General features: G+C 34.2%; 3 protein-coding genes and 1 non-coding gene across 6 annotated transcripts in view; 2 read left to right on the forward strand and 2 right to left on the reverse strand.

The window, feature by feature from the left end:
• The window catches only part of LOC113514624 (WD repeat-containing protein 7), a 110,180-nt gene extending 105,269 nt beyond the window's left edge, over nt 1-4,911 (reverse strand). For all 3 annotated transcript variants that reach the window (XM_052901191.1, XM_052901192.1, XM_052901190.1), the window contains exons 1-5: nt 4,723-4,911; nt 3,179-3,417; nt 1,767-1,880; nt 969-1,112; nt 10-75 (exon numbers count right to left, since the gene is read on the reverse strand). In XM_052901191.1, the coding sequence (XP_052757151.1) occupies nt 10-75; nt 969-1,112; nt 1,767-1,880; nt 3,179-3,412 (558 nt within the window). In that variant the 5' untranslated portion in view covers nt 3,413-3,417; nt 4,723-4,911. The remainder of the gene's footprint in view (nt 1-9; nt 76-968; nt 1,113-1,766; nt 1,881-3,178; nt 3,418-4,722) is intronic.
• Nucleotides 4,912-5,365: 454 nt separating this feature from the next.
• LOC113509969 (coiled-coil domain-containing protein 13) lies at nt 5,366-8,057 on the forward strand. The gene is made up of 4 exons (XM_026893389.3): nt 5,366-5,608; nt 6,238-6,864; nt 6,982-7,200; nt 7,272-8,057. The coding sequence occupies exons 1-4, from the start codon at nt 5,408-5,410 to the stop codon at nt 8,055-8,057; spliced, it is 1,833 nt and encodes a 610-aa protein (XP_026749190.2). The 5' UTR covers nt 5,366-5,407.
• Nucleotides 8,058-8,739: 682 nt separating this feature from the next.
• Nucleotides 8,740-19,496, forward strand: part of LOC113514865 (LIM and SH3 domain protein Lasp) — a 38,934-nt gene continuing 28,177 nt past the window's right edge. Inside the window, exon 1 of the mRNA XM_052901053.1 lies at nt 8,740-8,990. Within this exon, the coding sequence (XP_052757013.1) occupies nt 8,922-8,990 (69 nt within the window). The 5' untranslated portion in view covers nt 8,740-8,921. The remainder of the gene's footprint in view (nt 8,991-19,496) is intronic.
• Nucleotides 12,478-12,550, reverse strand: Trnav-uac (transfer RNA valine (anticodon UAC)). The gene has a single exon. It is a non-coding gene; the product is annotated as a tRNA-Val (tRNA).

Here is a 19,496-nt window from a genome sequence, read left to right on the forward strand (position 1 = left end):
TTAAAATACCTTAACTGTTCCCGTAATCGATATCGCTAGAACAACATCATCCTTCCTCGACGACGGGCGTAGCACCTACAAATAAACAATTAGAAAATCAAATATAAAATAAGGATGGGTAATAAATATATGCCAATATCTATATATTGCAGTTACAATATATATATATATTTATACAACTTAGAATGGCAAACAAGTTGACGCCCACCTGATGGAAAGTGGTAACCGTCGCCTATAGTCATGAGCGGTGCCATGGATATAACAGAGTGTACTGTTTCGCCCATAATACCCCATGCTTTTCCATTCCTGAGGACTCAGATGTTATTCCTCTGTACCCTGTAAATTCACGCCATATCCCACCCTTCATACCGAAACACAGTCATGCAAACAACTGCTTCACGGTAGAAACACGAATAGGACAGAGGTACCCAAGTAATCGACTTTTGTATAAAGTCTCCCTCTGGTAAAATATATATATATTAGTCTAATCTCCATTCGTGTTTCTACCGTGAAGCAGTTGTGTTTGCATGACTGTGTTTCGGTTTGAAGGGTGGGATATGGCGTGAATTTACTGGGTATACTAAACACTGGTACTGGGAGGAATAACACCCGAATCCTCAGGAATGGCAATGCATGGGGAGCTATCACGGGCGAAACAATATACTCTGTTATGTCCACGGTACTGCTCATATCTACGGTTACCACTTTCCATCAGGTGGGCCATCAGCTTGTTTGCCATTGTAAGTTGTATAAAAAAAAATCGTGTTCTATTCCAAGTGCCTTTTCATCCTCACCTATCATCCCTCACTGGTGCCCCGCCAGTGTATACCGTCAGCACAGGCGAGGGTACCATTCCATTATCATCCATTTAAAAAACAATTTTATATGACAATACATAATGGTCGTCAAATAAATTTCATATAATTTCATTTAAAAAAAATGCTTAAAAAAAAGTGTAAACAACTTACATGCAATGCTGATATCCAGTCAGGGTTCATCTTTGAACTCAGCGAGAAGAGAATCTCCAGCGAGAATGGATCCATGATCAGTATCTCTGCATAATAACCATTGCAGAATAGCCGCAAGTCCTCGCTGTTGCACATGTGATATGCCTGTAGGTAACACATATATTTTTTTTTTTTTTATTTACGTTAACAAACAGTAATACCAGAGGGAGACTTTGTACAGAAGTCGATTGCTTGGGTAGCTCTGTCCCATTCGTGTTTCTACCGTAAAGCAGTCGTGTTTGCATGGCTGTGTTTCGGTTTGAAGGGTAGGATATGGCGTGAATTTACAAGGTACAGAGGAATAACACCTGAGTCCTTAGGAATGGCAACGCATGGGGGGTGTCATGGGCAATACAGTATACTCTGTTATGTCCATTTAGATAGTTTTTAGTTCAGACCATTATTCTGAACTGAAAACTATCTACGAAGAAGCGTGTTGACCGCGCGTTATAGGTATCTCGCGTCGTGTGGATCTTAAAATTTCAGATACATTGCGCGGCGTCTAAACTAAGAATCGTTATAATTAAGGATTGGCTGTGGTGCATTTTCGGTGGGTAAATAATCTGCCATCTGATTTAGAGCATTCATTTGAATCAGCTGTTTTCGTTTTGCCCAACCTGGGACAGGTTCCACCCTTATTATAAGTTTATACAATAAAAAAGTTGCGCTGTCTAACGTCCAGTGGTAAATACCGCTGGATATATTACCATTATTATTATTGTTAAACAAATATAATTTATATTGAAAACTGTGATAAACCTGTATGTTTGTATGTATTTGCGTTAGTTTCACGCTCTCCCTGCATTTCCCGTCGACCAAGTCCCATGTGCACATCTCCCCCGCCTCCGATGAACTTACTATGTAATTGTTGTCCTGGAAAAAAATTTATAATCATTATAAAAATTTTTGTTTCTTCTTTTATGTATTTTTTTTTTCTGTATATGTATTATTTTAACTCATTTTTTGTTTGTGACTATCTATGTCTGTTGTTATTTGTGTGCTGTAAGTAATGCAAATAAATTATATATGTATAATTAAGTAGTGATCTGGTCAGGCTTTTATATATGTATTTATAAATAAATAGTGTTCCGCCAGGGCTTCACACGGTAGCTAAAAATTAACATTTTGTAAAATGTTACAATGCAATACAGGAACGGGAGGGGATTTGAAACTTCGCGTTCTGTAACATTGCTTTAGTTTGTTGTTGCGTTTGTAAGCGTATCGTTGTGTTTGTAAATTGTCTTGCTTATTTCCTATATTGTATAATGCAAATAAAGTATACTCATTCATTCCTTCATTCATGCTTTCTTAAATAAAAATAAAAAAAAACAAGGGAATTGAAATGTCCAAAGACAATTTTATTTTTCTTTTGCTTTATTTATTTAAATTCGAATTAGGCACACCAACAGTATACACATTATATGTACATAAACAACATTTTTTGTGTAGCACGCTGATATACATACCTATAGCAGGCGTACACAACATTGACTACAGATTACATACATATAAATGTCATAATATTATATAATTAATATAATAAATTAAATTTATAATTACATATTCTTTATTACAAAATTGCTTTCATTATCTATATTCCTTACTGTTAGGATTTTTAGGTAAAAATTGTAACTTAGATGTTACGTAACATTTAGGGAGGGGCTGAGGATAAGGGTTTACAGAAAAATGTTACGGTACGTTATATGAGGGGGGGGGGGGGGGGGGGAAGTAAAAAATTGCGTTTTTTTATACGACTTAGAATGGCATGTGCATGGCAAATGGCGCACCTGATGGAAAGTGGTAACCGTCGCCTATAGACGTGTTATATAATGCATAAATATTCCCACAAAATTAGAAAAAAAAATGGTATAATATATAACTAAAAATGTTCTATATGATTTTTTTTTTGTGATGTAAATTAGTTTTTTTTATTTACTAGCAGTAGTGAGTTTACAGTTTGAGTTTTTCCAAGAAACTACAGCATGAGGTTTTTCAAAGGATAAAAAGATTTCTTTTCCCAGCTAATATATAATGTACCTTAAGACATGCCTTAGATATATAACTTATAAGAATAAATTATTTTAATACCTTATTTAAATTTATTATTATTAAAAATGAATAACAATTTGCTGCCATGGAAGTGTAAAAAAAAAATTAGTGTCAAAACTCACTTGTATTATAGAGGCTCTGGACAAACAAGTGACAGGTGCTGTGTGGCCAACCAGCAGGCACTTCGGTATCATTTTCAGGGTCTCAGGTTGGACACCCCAAATGCAGATCTGGCCATCATAGCAGCCAGTGACGAGTGTCTTCTGGTCTCGAGAGAGGTAGACGGATGAGATGCAGTGAGTGGGTGCATGCTTGCCCCAGAGTACAACAGGCACAATGAGGTTTGTGCCTGGCATTGTTGCTAGAAGATAAAAAAAAAGAACTTAGTCATATTTATTATAAATATTTACAAGATTGACTGGAAGAAATATCTAAATCCTTCTATGTATTTACTGTGCATTTGCTTTATATACCTACTAAATTCATGTGACATATACAAACAAACAAACAAATAAAAAAGTAAGATTTTTTAATGTAATAGTTAATCATTTTAATGGAATAGTAACTATGCCTTGACATCTGGTACCATATTTGTATTATTGAACCAAGTCGAGAGGTGTGATGAATATATATATATATATATATATATATATATGTTTATGGGGTAATAATGGAATAGTAATCTAATGGTATATGCTAGTGGGGGTTTTTTTTAGATGACAAATGGTGTAGTAACCCTGTCGGCACTTATGGTATATGCTGGCGGGGCACCAGTGAATGATTATAGATAGGATATATACATATACCAGAGAATTCAGCACGATAGTTTCCAGGAAAGATCATGAGGAGGTCGACTTGACAGAGTAAATTGCTAGCAATGGGACTGGCAGTCCACATTACTAACAATCCCTTCCCCTCTTATGCTGGTGGGATACTAATGACTGGTGATAGATGTAGATGAACTCAGCCCATTGTGACAAATTCAATAAGAATTAATTATGAGTGTTTAAACACATAGAGATCCACCTTATAAGATATATTGCTAGCAATTATTAGCAATTATTATAATTACTAACAAACCTTCTCCGCCCTATGCTTGTATATAGGTAACAGTGAGAGTTTTAGTGACAATTTTGATAAGTTTTATTTTATGAAAAAGGTTTTTTATATTCATATTTCATACTATTACTATAAATTGGATTTTTGAAAAAAAATTACCTTTTACCTAACTAAAGTGGTAGTAGTTAGTCGAGTCAACCTTGACACAGTTCCCTATGAAAACGATCAGAGCTGCTGTCATCCTCACTTACCATCACCTCTCACTGGTGCCCCTCCAGCTTCTACTGATAGCGCAGGGCTTACCATACCCTTACCAACCATTTAAAAGTATCTATTGATTTCGATAACTGAGTCTATCCTTAATATATCCATCAACACCGTGAGCAAAAGATGAAAACAAAATCGTTTCATACATAAATTAAATATTACATATATATTTCAGATAATATTCAGATCTGACCAAGTTGCGTATTGCGTATAATATTTTTAAGAAAATCTTTTGATATGGTAATGGGTTTAACAATAGCCGTATAAAGCGTAAAATTGGTTTGTTTGCAGAAGGATAAAAATCTAATTAGAACATAGAAGGACAAAATTTGGTAAGTACCTGGTGTCCGCGAAGACAAGAGATTAAACCACAATCACTATCAACTATTGTGAGTCCATCGGGGTCTACAAGGAGACAAAGATGTAAAATAATTTAATGTAATTAAAAATTAAACATAAATAATAAAATGAATAAAATTATTTCGCATTAATCAGCTGTCACCAAAGTGACAGCAATGACACCGACACCTAATCAATATAGTTATATTGGCCACACTGTTGCCATCAATAGTACTGGTTGCTTTCATAAATCTTAAAACGTTACAATTCTTGTTAATCTATGAATATAAAATATATAAAAATTAAAAATCACTTTTGGAGATAAGCTCGCCTTTGAGTGCTTTTATGTTTGTTTTTTCTATTTTAGTAACCTTCTGTGTACAATAAAGAATAAAGAAAAAAGAAAGTAATGAACAAATGGTTTGTATAATATATACGACAGTAACAGAATTCGTTTTGAAATAAAAAATATGCTTATGCTTTATGTGAACAGATATTAAATTAAAAAAAATATAATATTACACTATTTATTTGTTTCATACAGTAAAAATAGGAATAGAGAGTTTAATAGATTTGGATTGGCTTGCAAATTTAAAATTAGAATGGGGTGTATTTTTTTCACTCAGTGTCATGTAGGTATCCTTGGTTTGTCAAATTAATTTAGCATATTTTTAATTATTGTTAAAATGGAAAAGAAAAACATGACGTCGTCAACTAAAGTTCGATCAAAGCCTAATTTAAAAGATGAGAAACTAACAGATTTAGCTAATAAAATTGATGAAACTGATGAGATGAAGCTAAAGATGTTAGCAGCGCTTGATAATCCAGATCCTGATGATGTTTTATATCCACCAGAATTAAATGCTCATCTCATCGAACAGTTAAAGGTATAGTTATAATTCTCAATGAATAATACTAACCCCTAAACAATAGATATAATAAAATATCCTAATATAATATAGCAAATATAACGTGAGTACGTTATACTGTCACAATGTATAAATATAGTGACATTTGCGTGCAATTCTGTAAATAGATAAATAGGCTTAAAAAACTTTTGTTTAGCTTAAGACCACTACTGCCCACACTATTTAATGCGAATAAATTTATTATAATGATAACATTTAAATTGTATTTGATATGATAATTGCCTCAAAATTAAGGCATGTATTTTCTTAATGGATTTGAAATGCCAGTCGGCCACTTTGTCATAATGTTAAAGTAAATTCGCTACGTCATAAAGAGCAACAAATATTTTGCCCAGTGGTACAACTTGATCGGGAACTATTCTCAATTTAAACAATCTATAGATAGGTGTCCATTATTTTTTTGCTACTTTCTGTAAAATTCACAATACAATACACACAACACAAAATAAATACACTAGTATTCTTTCTTCTAATTTAAAGTATGTATTAGATTATTCCGACTGTGTTATATCGGTATAAAAGAGTATTTTTGCCCGGGATAACTTTTATACGATTTTTTTTAATAGTTTGAATAATTAACATTTTAGATAATGACATGCGAAAATAATGAATTACGTAAATGTATTTTTACTAAAGATCAAGAGATAAAAGAACTTAATAAAACGATCAACAATCTCAATCAGCGCATCCGTGATATAATATCTGGTACTGGACCAGTGATTTCCTCTAAATCTGCTGGCATTATCAGTGCAAAAATTACGGAACTGTGCAAACAGAATCGACACTTAGTAGCTGAGGTTGAAGGATACAAAACTAAAATCGCGGCTTTAGAAAGGAAAATACTACAACTCGATTTAATAAATAAAGAGCATGAGAAATTAGATATCTGTATGTGTAAAAACGAACCAATAGACGCCAGTCCAGATGAACTCAAAGAACTCAATAACAAACTTGTTGCTGTTAATAAGAAATTGTATGAAAGCAAAAATAGAAATTTAGAATTGAAGAATGGCATACTGATCGCTACTAAAATACTTCAACAAGAATTGGGAGATAAATTTACAAGTATCAAAGAGCTTCAAAATGATTTGGCAGGTTGGAAAGGAAGAGCTCAGCAAATAGTTCTGTTACAAGCACGAATCAGCGAATTAGAACAAAAATTAAATGGAAAACACAGGGATCTTATTGAAGCAAAGAGAAAAGATCAAACACAAGTAGGTTTTATAAAGTAGTATACGAGTACTTTATATTGATCAAAATTTTTATTTATACATTTTTATCCAGAATACGAGACTTTTTTAGGTTTAATAAGCTGTAATGAAATGTTTCAGATAATAAAAGAAATAGAAGCGAAAAGGAAAAAAGAAATAGAATTAGCTATGAAAGACTTAGAATGTTTAAAAGGAGAAAATCAAGAGTTAAAGAAAAAGCTCGACGGAGCACGATGTAGAATCAGGAATTTGGAATGTGACGCTACTGCCATTAGACAAAAGATACAAACCTTTGTGGAGAAGAGTAATCATGATGACTTACTAATTAATGAACAAAGGGTTAGTTGACAATAATTAGCATTTGAAACAAATATTAAGTGAAATAATATAAGTAATTAATACTTTTTCAGAATCAGATCAAGAGTTTAGAGCTATATTATCAAGAAATTTTAAAGGAAAATACAGTTAAGATGAACAAAATGAATTGCGAAGTTGAAGAATACCAGAAACTGATAAAAAATACAGATGCTAAAATAGACGCTCTCAGAAAACAAGCTTCAGATAAAGCTGTCAAAATAGAAGAGCTAAGAGCTCAACTTTTAAGATATGAGGAGTGTTCTTTGCAGAGTGTGTTTTTCACACCTATGAAAACAGCTACGGATAATGAGATTAAAAAGCTTTCCGAGTTGGTAATAAGTCTTAACGGTAGATTAGATACCGAGCGACGTAAATTTGAAGAGCTCGAAGTTACCCATCGTAAATTAAAGGTAAGAAAACGAAGACTTGAGAGAAGAGTAAGCTGCCTTGAAGATGAAATAAAAAGTTTAAAAGATTTAAAAAGAGGATCGAAATTTTCAAAGACTTCTTTACATAAGGAACAAGTTTATGAATTAGGATTGGGATCAACTTCTATTTCGAAGAAGCAATCTTCGGTAACTGCTGTAATTGAAAAACCTAGCGAGAGTTCCTCTGAGTCTCAGCAATCTGAAGGATATGATTCACTCGATAAAGAAGATCTGAAATATAAGTTAGAATTATCGGAAGAAAAACTGAAAATTATGGAAGATAAATTAAAAATGATTGAAGAAGAAAAACGTGATGATTATAATCATTTGACCGACATGATACAAACATCAAAACAGTTGTTTAATGAAGCTTTGGCGGTTTTACAAAGAGAGAAGTGTCTTTGTTCTTAAATTTATTTAAAAAATATTTTGTTTCTGTTTATTTCATTAAAAGTTCCTTAAAATATTGTTTATTAATAATTCACCAATAGTTCCTCATTTATTTCACAACATTTTAAAATTTTGCTGCAACTATATGCCTATATGAATATAGGATGCAAAGATGCATAACAATAATAAACTCTAGAATCCTTTTCATTTGTTATTGCATTTTGTTACTTTATTTTTCGTAGGTCATGTAAGTACATTTCTTGACAATCAAACGCAATATAAATTTATTACAAATAAACATGCATAAATCCTAAAAAAATAAGACATACATAACAATCTTATCTGGAATCTCTATAGGATTATATCTATGAGTGTAAAAAATATCATAAGTAATACCTATAGACTAAATGTTTTACAGCCTTATTAAATTTCATCAATTATATGTAAAATATGATGGACTAGGAAAGGGCAACGGCCTCATTTCACCAAAGCTTATCTACTGTTGCCAACCCGTCTACCAAGTATGGTAACTACCCATAAAACCCTCCTTTATATTCAGACTATTCAGTCCTTTATATTCTGCCTATGTTCAGCAGTAGACAACTGCTGACATGACCATAATGATGATATTTAAAATATCAAAATAGTAGAAGTTTACTCAAATGGTAGGTTTTAATTTTTAATTATTGTAACCCCAAACTATCGCCGCCATTTGTCATTTTTTTGGCATGCGCGTTCGAAGAAGCTACGAATATTGTGCTCGTGAGTGTTTTCAATAAAAAGTGAATTCTAAACTTTGTTTGTGAATCGTGGAAACTTGTGTTTCTCTGTGAAATACCAGTGCTTATATTTAATAACAGTGTTTGTGTGTTTGTAACGTTCAACATGAATAAAACTTGCGCAAGGTGTGAGAAAACAGTTTATCCCACGGAGGAACTGAAATGTTTGGACAAGGTAATTTTCTCTAGCATTCTTTCTGAAATTACTGCCGTTTCATTTGAATTTTTTTAGTACAATTAATTTACAGAGTAAACAAAATTTTTTCTTTGTCGGTCTACAATTCTCAATTTGAATCTAATAAGCTTTTTAAATTCACGTACTCTCGTGAGCCCGGCACATCATATCATTCAGCCGGACGAGTGACTCATTAAATTATTATAAATTGGTGCTGATATCATTGTGGGCTCACCATAACGTTGTATCTGTTATATTTCCGACCTTTTACCTAATTGGAGTCGTCTTAGGCAATATAAGCGACCTTGTGTCACATTCAGCATCGATTGTATTCAAATAATGTTCGTGAGATCTGGTGGCTCAATGGAATTACGTCCGTTGTCTTTAATTTGCGAAAATGGCCCCTACATTATATAAATGATAATATCTTTGGTCTGTTTACTTTGCTATAGTTATCAGGTAATTTTATGATCAATATCACAGAAGTCACATTTGCTGATAACAGGTACATACATTAATGTGATAAGGCTAAGACAATACAGTAGGACTGCTGTATTTGCTATAAAAGGTATCATAAATACATGCTTGTGAATGTCATTCAAGATATTGTAGTAAAAAGAAAAAATAAAATTAAATAAAAGACACTGCTTTTTTCTCTTCAGAGGAGTGGGCTAAGGTCAAAGATCATAATGCTTGTGATAGGTCTGGGTTAATGTTGTGTTCAATACACTTTAGATTTTAAACTATATAAATTACAATTAAGTATTTTATTTTCATTATAAAAATTAATTAAAAAATATAATATTTTTTTTAATAAAATTTATTCAATAAAAGTTTATATAAATAAATTTGTTAATGAAGTACAATTTTCTTATTCCAATTAATTACCTTTTTTATTGCATAACTTTCTTTCATTTATTTTCATTTTTAAGACTTTTATGGAGGACTTTTTTGTGGCTATGTTTTGAAATATGTTTTCATTTTAAATTAATTTTTTTTCATCATCAATAGGATGTACAATTGTGATGATATCATATCAATTTTGTGTTTGAAAGTATCATATATCTTTTTAGAACAATACATGTCTATTCATAAACAATTCAACATTCTAAATTCAAATTTGTTCAAACTAATGTGTCTATGAAACATCTTATTATTCATACATGTGTTTAGTCATGGTTGAAATATTTTTTATTTTTTCTCAGGCCAATATGTACTTGTTGTTGCTGTATTAATTTAATTGATTGTTTTAATTGTATTTTATTATTTTATTTTAATGACAACATGTGAGTATTATGGATGTCTCTATATTCTGTTATGTCCATGGTACTGTTTATGACAACTGGCATGGGTTGCCATTTTGCTATATTCCTAAATATATATAAAAATAAAAAAGATAATTGTTTGAAGTATAAAAAAAAAATAAGATTGTGATTATTGTGATACTGATTATTGCCCATTGCTTTGCCTGTATTATATTCAGATATAACTAACCCATGTATCAAATTGTATTCAAATCTGTTCAGCCGTAGACATGTGATTAAATAATAAATGTACAAACATGTTTACAAATTTTCACATTTATAATATTACTATGACTGGCTGTTTCCTGCGGATTTGTTTGTGTGTTTTTGTTGAATTTGATATGATTGGCTAACTGACCTTCTTTATCCTCACCTATCATCCCTCACTGGTGCACTGCAGTTGGTGTTTTTTTTTTAATGGATGGTAATGTAATGGTAACCACACCAGGGGGGAAAGGGATTGTTAGTAATGGAGACTGAGAATCCTATTGCTAGCAATATACCCAACCAGGTCGACCTCCTCGCGGTCCTCCCTGGAAACTATCATGGTTAATTCCTGATGAATTCATCATGATGGGCTAACTGACCTGTTTTCATTCTCATCTATCACCCTTCACTGGTGCTCCGCCAGTGTATCCCGTTAGCGCAGGCGGGGTTACCATACCATTTTCACCCATCAAAAAAAAAAAAAAAAAAAAAATGGTAACCACACCCTCGTTATCGGTATACACTGGCGGGGCACCAGTGAAGGATGATAGGTGAGAATGAAGTAGGTCAGTTAGCCCATTGTAAAGAATTTAACAATAATTTGCCACGATGGTTTCTAGGGGGAACCACGTGGAGGTCGACCTAATAAGGCATATTGCTAGCTATGGGGCTGTCAAACTCCATTGCTAACAATCCCTTTCTCCCCACCGCAGGTGGGGTTACTGATCCATTTTCACCTATAAAAAAATATATAATTTTTATGGGTAATAATTTTTTAACATAATTGTTAGTTATTGTTATTGTTGTTGGTCTGTTTGAATCGAAGCATTAGGCGTTCCATTGTTTCTGCCTACCCTAATGGGAGACACGCGTGACAGGTATGTATGTAATTGTTAGTAATTTTTAAGTAATTAATAGTATAATAATAAAGATTATTCTCTTCACATTACCAGTTGTACATCTATTATATTCTAATATATTTATTTTCGAAGTTTACATAAGTTAATGTATTGTGAACAACTGGTGTCTAAACCTGTGTTACAGATTACCACACCACTAGAATCTTTCCTCTAGAACTCTTTCCAAATCGTTCAATATCTGATGGTGTTTTTTATACAACTTAGAATGGCAAACAAGCTGACGGCCCACTTGATGGAAAGTGGTAACCGTCGCCCATGATACCCCCCATGCGTTGCCATTCCTGAGGACTCGGGTGTTATTCCTCTATATCCTGTAAATTCATGCCATATCCCACCCTTCAAACCGAAACACAGCCATGCAAATACAACTGCTTTATGGGAGAAACACGAATGGGACAGAGGTACCCAAGCAAACGACTTTTGTACATAGTCTCCCTCTGGTAACAAACATAAAAAAGATATCAATACAATTAAATTGAGAACCCCCCTTCTTTTTGAAGTAGGTTTAAAGGTTATTTTGTTTCTTTGTTTGTCTGTAAAAAGAGATAACAAATAAGCAAATGGTTTAACCAATCATCATGAAATTTGGTATACATATGTGTATATCGAATGTGTATTTGGAATGGAGAAGAGCATATCTATAAATATGTCAATATTATGCAAACCAAGATGCAGGTAATGGCTAGTTTATCATAAACGAATTATCAAAGAGGTCATATAAATATGGTATTTATTAAAATTATTAATCAAAAATCAGAAATATTAAAGTAATAACTTTTTTTTTATCCATAGGCATTTTTATTAATATAAAATAGATGATATAATAAAAAAATAAAATAGAAGAAATATACTTGTCAATTGTGATTTAAAAAAAAAATCTATAAAAAAAATAAAACGATACACATAAAGTTTATATTTTAATAAGGATTTTTTGTTTAAAAAGAAGACATTGAAAAGAGTACAAAAAAGTTGTCCAAAAATTTATATTTAATAAAAAAATCTTGATTATCGTGGTTTAAAAATAAAAATAAACAATGAAAACAAATGCAAAAACTATGATTCCGGCCAGGATCGAACTGGCGGCCTTCTGCGTGTAAAGCAGATGTGATAACCACTACACCACGGAACCGGGTGTCTGCCTTTCCTAAAGTCACGATTGCATTGCATTCTCGCTAACGTGTTATTCGCGTGACGTCATTGACCTACTTTTACTAAAGTAGTCTACATACATAACACATACATGCCTATTTATAGTCGTATTTTATCTTAATCTTAATATATAAAAATCCCGTGTCACGATGTCCGTTCACGATAATCTCAAAAACCGCTCAACCGATTTTAATGACGCTTGTAAACATGTATTGTTTGCTCCAACTTGAGAGATGGGATAGTTTTTATCTTGATAACGAAAAATTTAACCCGCTAGGTGGCGTTAAGGGGGAAAACAACGATTATCTGGTCATCTAGTAATACATAGGTATATTATATATATGACTAGAATTATATAGATTTTTTTTTATTGGCTGAATATGGAATGCTAACTCCGCCTGCGTTAACGGGATACGCTGGCGGAGCACCAGTGAATGGTGATCGATGAGGATGAAAACAGGCCAGTTAGCCCATCATGATGAATTCATCTGGAATTAATCATGATAGTTTCCAGGGGGAACTGCGAGGAGGTCGACCTGGTTGGGTATATTGCTAGCAATGGGATTCGTAGTCTCCATTACTAACAATCCCTATAAATTATATAGATTATTGATTGTTATATTATGTAACCAAGCAAATTTGCAATATCCCTTATACTAAGGATACTAAGTTGCCCTGTAATGCTATATGTAGAAGAGAATTAAGAACTCTATTACTAGCAATATACTCTATCAGGTCGACCTCCTCGCGGTTTCCCCTGGGAACCACCGTGATTGATTCACTAGTGAATTTGTCACGATGGGCTAACTGTCCTGCTTCATCTTCACTTATGCTTCTTCACTTTATTTCATCTTCACCTCACTGGTGTCCCGCCAGTGTATACGGACAGCGTAGGCGGGGTTACCATCCCATTATCATCCATACAAAAAAAGGCTGATTCGGCTGACGTTTCAGCAAATTACTGTATTATCTTACCAATTGTTTAGTTCATTAGTTGGTTAATAGATATGCAACGTATTCATTACACAACTCGGGTTACAAATGGTGGCGGCTTAACTAAACGAAGTGTTAAGTGTCTGTTGAGATAACGTTAAGTAATAGTTCAGATAATTACTAAGCAATTACAAACGCCAGAGATAGTGGATTTCTTAAAAAAAAAAAAAATATTGAGCAATTTTTACATGTTGAAACAGTTTTTTTTTTAAATTTAATAGCTTTTACCCGCGACATCGTTTACCAAAGGGAGACTTTGTAGAAAAGTCGTTTGCTTGGCTACGTCTGTCCCATTCGTGTTTCCTGTAAAGCAGTTGTGTTTGCATTGCTGTGTTTCAGGTTGATAGGGTTTGTTTCTTTAATAATGGGTGATAATGGAATGGTAACCCCGCCTGCGCTAACGGTATGCGCTGGCAGGACACCAGTGAAGGATGACTGGTGAGGATGAAAAGGCAGGTCAGTTAGCCCATCGTGATGGATACAACTGGAATTTAGTACGATGGATTCACGTAGAGCGTCGACCTGATATGGTATATTGCTAGCAATAGGGCACCGATAGTCCGCATAAGTAATAATCCCCCCCCCCCCCCCCTCCCAAACAGCCGTGTAGGTTCCGGCATGGAATAGCCCACCCTTTCTTTTCCTGTGAGAGGGGATTAGGAGAACTTATAGTAGAGAGATGGTCAGCAGCGTCCCTTTTAAAACATCGTGCTGAACGTAGCTGTCCCTCGTATGGGGGGTTTTGCCAGTAGTTGTCAAGCTTGGCGAGTGGTTTAGCACCCGCAGAAAGGCTTTGTGATGTTTTAAGAAGGACGCTGCTGTTTATTCCTCGACGACGACGACACCCCCGAGAAAGTAAGGGTGTGGTCTATTCTATGGCGGGAGCACATGGCTAATTATAAAGTATAAAAGTTGTCTGTTCCATTGTTTATCTACTTCTGAATTTCAAGCGTACAACGTAGTCCCCAAAAAGCTAGTAATCCATAAAATAGATAATTTATTTGCATTACTTACAGCACACAAACAACAATAGACATAAATGCACAGTGAAAAAAGATAAAAAAAGATAAATGTACAAAAAATAAAAAAAAAATGCATAAAATTAGTAACATTTTTTTCCTTTCACGCGTGTGCCACAGTAACACAAAATGATGACAACTCAGCTTATTGCTTTGCCCTAAAAAGAGCAAAACACTGATATTCTGTTGTGGCCAAAAGTGAGCCGCGAAATTACATAGAAAAAATAATAAAAAAAATATATATATGATTATGTTATGTAATGTTTTTTGAAGTCGTTTGAAAAAACTATTTCGATATCATCCTGTAGAAGTATATTCCGAACTCACCCCGGCCGTGCTGTAGTGGTTCAGTATATCCAGTGTTCGAGCATCTGTTTTATCTCTGGTTATCACTTGTTATCATATTATATCAACATAACGTTCGACATAGTTCGCGTGACGTCACAAGCTAGCTACCGAGCACACATATGAACGGTTAATCACGGATACCTCCTAACATATAGTTGTAGACATTTTTTCTGACGTTCATATCTTCTTTTTATGCCACATACCAGAGGGAGACTGTACAAAAGACGTTTGTTTGGGCATCTCTGTCTCATTCGTGTTTCTACCGTGAAGCAGTTGTGTTTGCATGGCTGTGTTTCGGTTCGAAGGGTGGGATATGGCGTGAATTTACTGAGTACAGAAGAATAACACCTGAGTCCTCAGGAATGGCAACGCATGGGGGATGTCATGTGCGAAATAGTATACTCTATTATGCCCATGGTACTGCTCGAGTCTTTAGGTTACCACTTTCTATCAGGTGGGCCGTCAGCTTGTTTGCCATTCTAAGTTGATTAAAAAAAAACAGCGAGTAATATCTATTTTATATTTTATGCACGTAAAAATTATTAATTACCTCTAGCGCCATCTACCCACTTCTATCTGTTCTTTTTAACTAAAGCTTGTCTGTAAAAGATTGCCCTAGTGATAAGACCGCTTTTTGCTACTGTATTTCAATTGATTTATTTATATGTCATTGTATATTTTTTTTTCTTTCATGTGTGCTCCATTTGTTAGGGAAGTTTGTATGTTGGTTACCCCATTTGCCTTCCACACCGTGGTACACCAGCCAGAGTTACCTGTCTGCTGATATCTGGTCAAAGGCCCTTCCTGAAATAATTTCTTCGGCCCTTTGCCAGTACTAACGCTGCCACTGCCCAACGCTAGGGAAAGACCTATTAGATGGCGGTCTTTTGTCGCCATGTCACAACGTCGTCATCAGACTTTTGTGGCTTTTTATAGAAAGGCTTCCGTTCACCACATCCTGGTAACGCTGTCGCTGCTTAGTCGGGGACTGCTTATTCTACATATTCGCAGCTAACCACCATATCTGATGGTCATTCACTATCCGCCACCTGTGTCCCCAAGAGCTCCACCGACAAGAGTACAGCTCTTAAATAGGATAGATAGATGTATATTTTTATGTTATTGGTACAATAAAGAGTTAATAAATAATAGCGAAATATATTTACATCTTATCTTATCTTTAAATCTTTTCAAGCATGGTCACCCTATACCCCGTGCCTATTTACGGCGTTATTGGCATAGACCTAAGGCGTGCCAGTACCTACCCATTCATCTTTACATCTGTCAATCTTTCAACCAACTTCATCGATAATAGATGACCAAAAGCGTGCCTCCGGGCGCAGTCATGCGGTAATGTCATTGTGCTGTGCCCTATACAGCGTGACCGGCGCGTAGAGTGGCCATGAGTGATGATTTATGTAGGACTTTATTATTTAATATACATTTATTATATGCTATCTGGGTGGAAAGGGATTGTTAGTAACGGAGGCTAAAAATCCCATTGCTAGCAATATACCCAACCAGGTCGACCTCCTCGCGGTTCGCTCTGGAAACTGTCATGGTTAATTCCTGATGAATTCATTATGATGTGCTAACTGGCCTGTTTTCATTCTCATCTATCACTCTTCACTGGTGCTCCGCCAGCGTATCCCGTTAGCGCAGGCGGGGTTACCATACCATTTTCACCCATCAAAAAAACAATCTGCTTTTAGTACCATATATACCAATATTTTCTTTTGGTCAATAAAGTTATTTCAATAAATTATTTTGTTTGTTGTGTGTCACCGAACAGTGTGCGGTGAAGATGGCACGGGTACAAAAGTTATTGTGCCTGGCCCCAAACATTTAGACGCATTTATATGGTTACCAGGTTGTCTGTAAGAGATTGCTTTTAGTGATAAGGCCGCCTTTTGTATATGCATATACTGTATAAATACTCCTTTTATACATCTCTACTGTGCGCAATAAAGAGTTTATTATTATTATTATTACCACGAGTTAAGAAAACTTTGAGAAATTTGTGAAGTAGCTGTGTTTGCATGGCTGTGTTTTAGTTTGAATGGTGGGATATGGCGCTGAATTTACAGATTTACTGGGTACAGAGTAAAAACGAGTCCTCAGAAATGGTAACGCATGCGAGGTATCATGGGCGAAACAGTATACTCTGTTATATCCACGGTACTGCTCATGTCTATAGGCGACGGTTACCACTTTCTTTCAGGTGGGCCGTCAGCTTTTATCAGAGGGGACTTTGTACAAAAGTTGATTGCTTGAGTACCTCTGTCCCATTCGTGTTTCTGCCATGAAGCAGTTGTGTTTGCATAGCTGTGTTTCGGTTTGAAGGTTTGGATATGGCGTGAATTTACAGGGTACAGAGGAATAACATCTGAGTCCTCAGAAATGGTAACGCATGCGGGGTATCATGGGCGAAACAGTATACTCTGTTATATCCACGGTACTGCTCATGTCTATAGGCGACGGTTACCACTTTCCATCAGGTGGGCCGTCAGCTTGTTTGCCATTCTAAGTTCCATAAAAAAAAAGTATAAAGTGTTCATCTTGTAACGTCGAGCGTGGTCACCCTATCGCTCAAGCCTACGTTTAATATTGATTTAATAATTCAATTTAGAGCAACCGTTGAACTAATAACGATTGTATCTTTGTAATTCTGTTTGTACCACAACGCATTGTGGCCGTAATGGTTACTCGTTGAAATTGTAATTTAGATTTGTTACGATAGAGAAATTGCTATATGTGAGGGCCGCTTTCATTATTTACTCTAATAGTAAATGCGGACTTTGTATTAAATTATGCTTGGGTACTTCTGTCCCATTTGTGTTAGTGCTGTGTGTCAGTTGTTTGCATTATTTTCATTTGGCTTCATAAATAAGGAAGGAATTTCTCAATTTGCATGCCTTTTTTTATGTTTGTTACTTCTTAACTCTGTCTGTTGTAAACCGATTTGGAAAATACTTTTTTTTTTTACCTTTAGGTAGGGACCAATCTGTGAGTATTCTTCTATCCTTTTAAGGATAGAAGAATACTCACAGATTGGTCCCATAGAAGTTTTATCAAAATCAGTTCAATAATTTAGTTTTGAAAATAAAATACTTAATTGGTTTACAGTCTTTAAATTACTTGGCTTACAATCTTTAAGATTCGTACATATAATTAATAATTTAACACAGTTTGCCAATTGCTTTAACCGTGCTGTGTGTACAGCTGTCTGGGTCTCAGTCTAGCTCATGCCATTGTTTTTCCCATAAATCTTTGTAACTTTAGTCCATTATTACAATGGACCAGTGTGGTATGTACCGTATATATATATAAAAAAAAAAACTTTCAGATAAATAAAATTTTCAAGTCTGTTTATAAATGACGGAGTTATGAAGTTAATAAACCTAAAAAATACGAACGAATTAAGAATTTGTGACTGTTTATCAACAATTTTTAATTTTTCACCGCAGAATTACATTTCTGTTTTACTAAAGATTGACTGGGAGAGAATGCTATATTATATAGCATTGTTTGTGTGGTCAATAAAGAATAAATAAATAGTCTTTTTCTTAAGTTTTTTTCTTTTTCTTCGCCGAAAATGGGACATACGAATTATTTAGTTTTTGGGTAGGGTACGTATTAGCTCAAACAGTGTCCTGGATACAGATTTTTTTTTTATAGGTGAAGATGGAATGGTAACCCTATCCTTGCTATCGGTATACACTGGCGAGGCACCAGTGAAGGGTGACAGGTGAGAATGATGGCAGGTCAGTTGGCGCATTGTGACCAATTGAACAATAATTAATCATATTATTATTAATTTACTTTTATTATTTACATATGTAGGTATATAGAGCTGTTTTTATTGTGTTATATATTCAATTTTTTTTTTTTACTGGGTATTATTTAGTTTATCTTTAATTGTACGGTTATTACCCTTATACATTCTACAGTTTTCTTTCAGCTTCTCAAAGGTTGACTGTAAGAGATCCCTTTATGGGATAAGTCCGCCATTGTATACTAAATCATTTACTAGTATTTAATCTGACTTATGTACAATAAAGATTTTTACAATACAATACAATACATTATGGTTTCCAGAGGAAACCGCGTGGAAGGTCGACCTGATAGCGTGTATTGCTAGCAATGAGGTTGTTAAATCTCATCCTGGAGTCAGTTGCCGGTCCTGTCCCATCCTAAAATATAGGATGGGATAGGTTATCAATGTAAGAGCATCGTGACTGCTCATTTACTAACATAGGTTAAGTTAATTTATAACTAACAAAATGGGTCTAAATAAATAGTTATTATTATTATTTTCAAGTCGGTTAAAAAAATCGATAATAAAAACAAATATTATACGATCGAAGTATAAGTGAAAGTATTCCGATATTAAACTTGAATGGTTTTCAGAAGAGTAATTATAAATACTAATTAATTCCAGCATTATCATACACACATAATTAAACTACCCATACACGTATAATTAGGTATGTAAATTTTTTTTTCTTTTATGGCTAACAAAGTCGTTGATAATTCTTTTTTAATTGACAGTGATTAAAAATACTA

Source organism: Galleria mellonella, unplaced genomic scaffold (assembly GCF_026898425.1).
Source record: "Galleria mellonella isolate WM207_F2 unplaced genomic scaffold, CSIRO_AGI_GalMel_v1 utg746, whole genome shotgun sequence".
In the NCBI taxonomy this organism is placed as follows: Eukaryota; Metazoa; Arthropoda; class Insecta; order Lepidoptera; family Pyralidae; genus Galleria; species Galleria mellonella.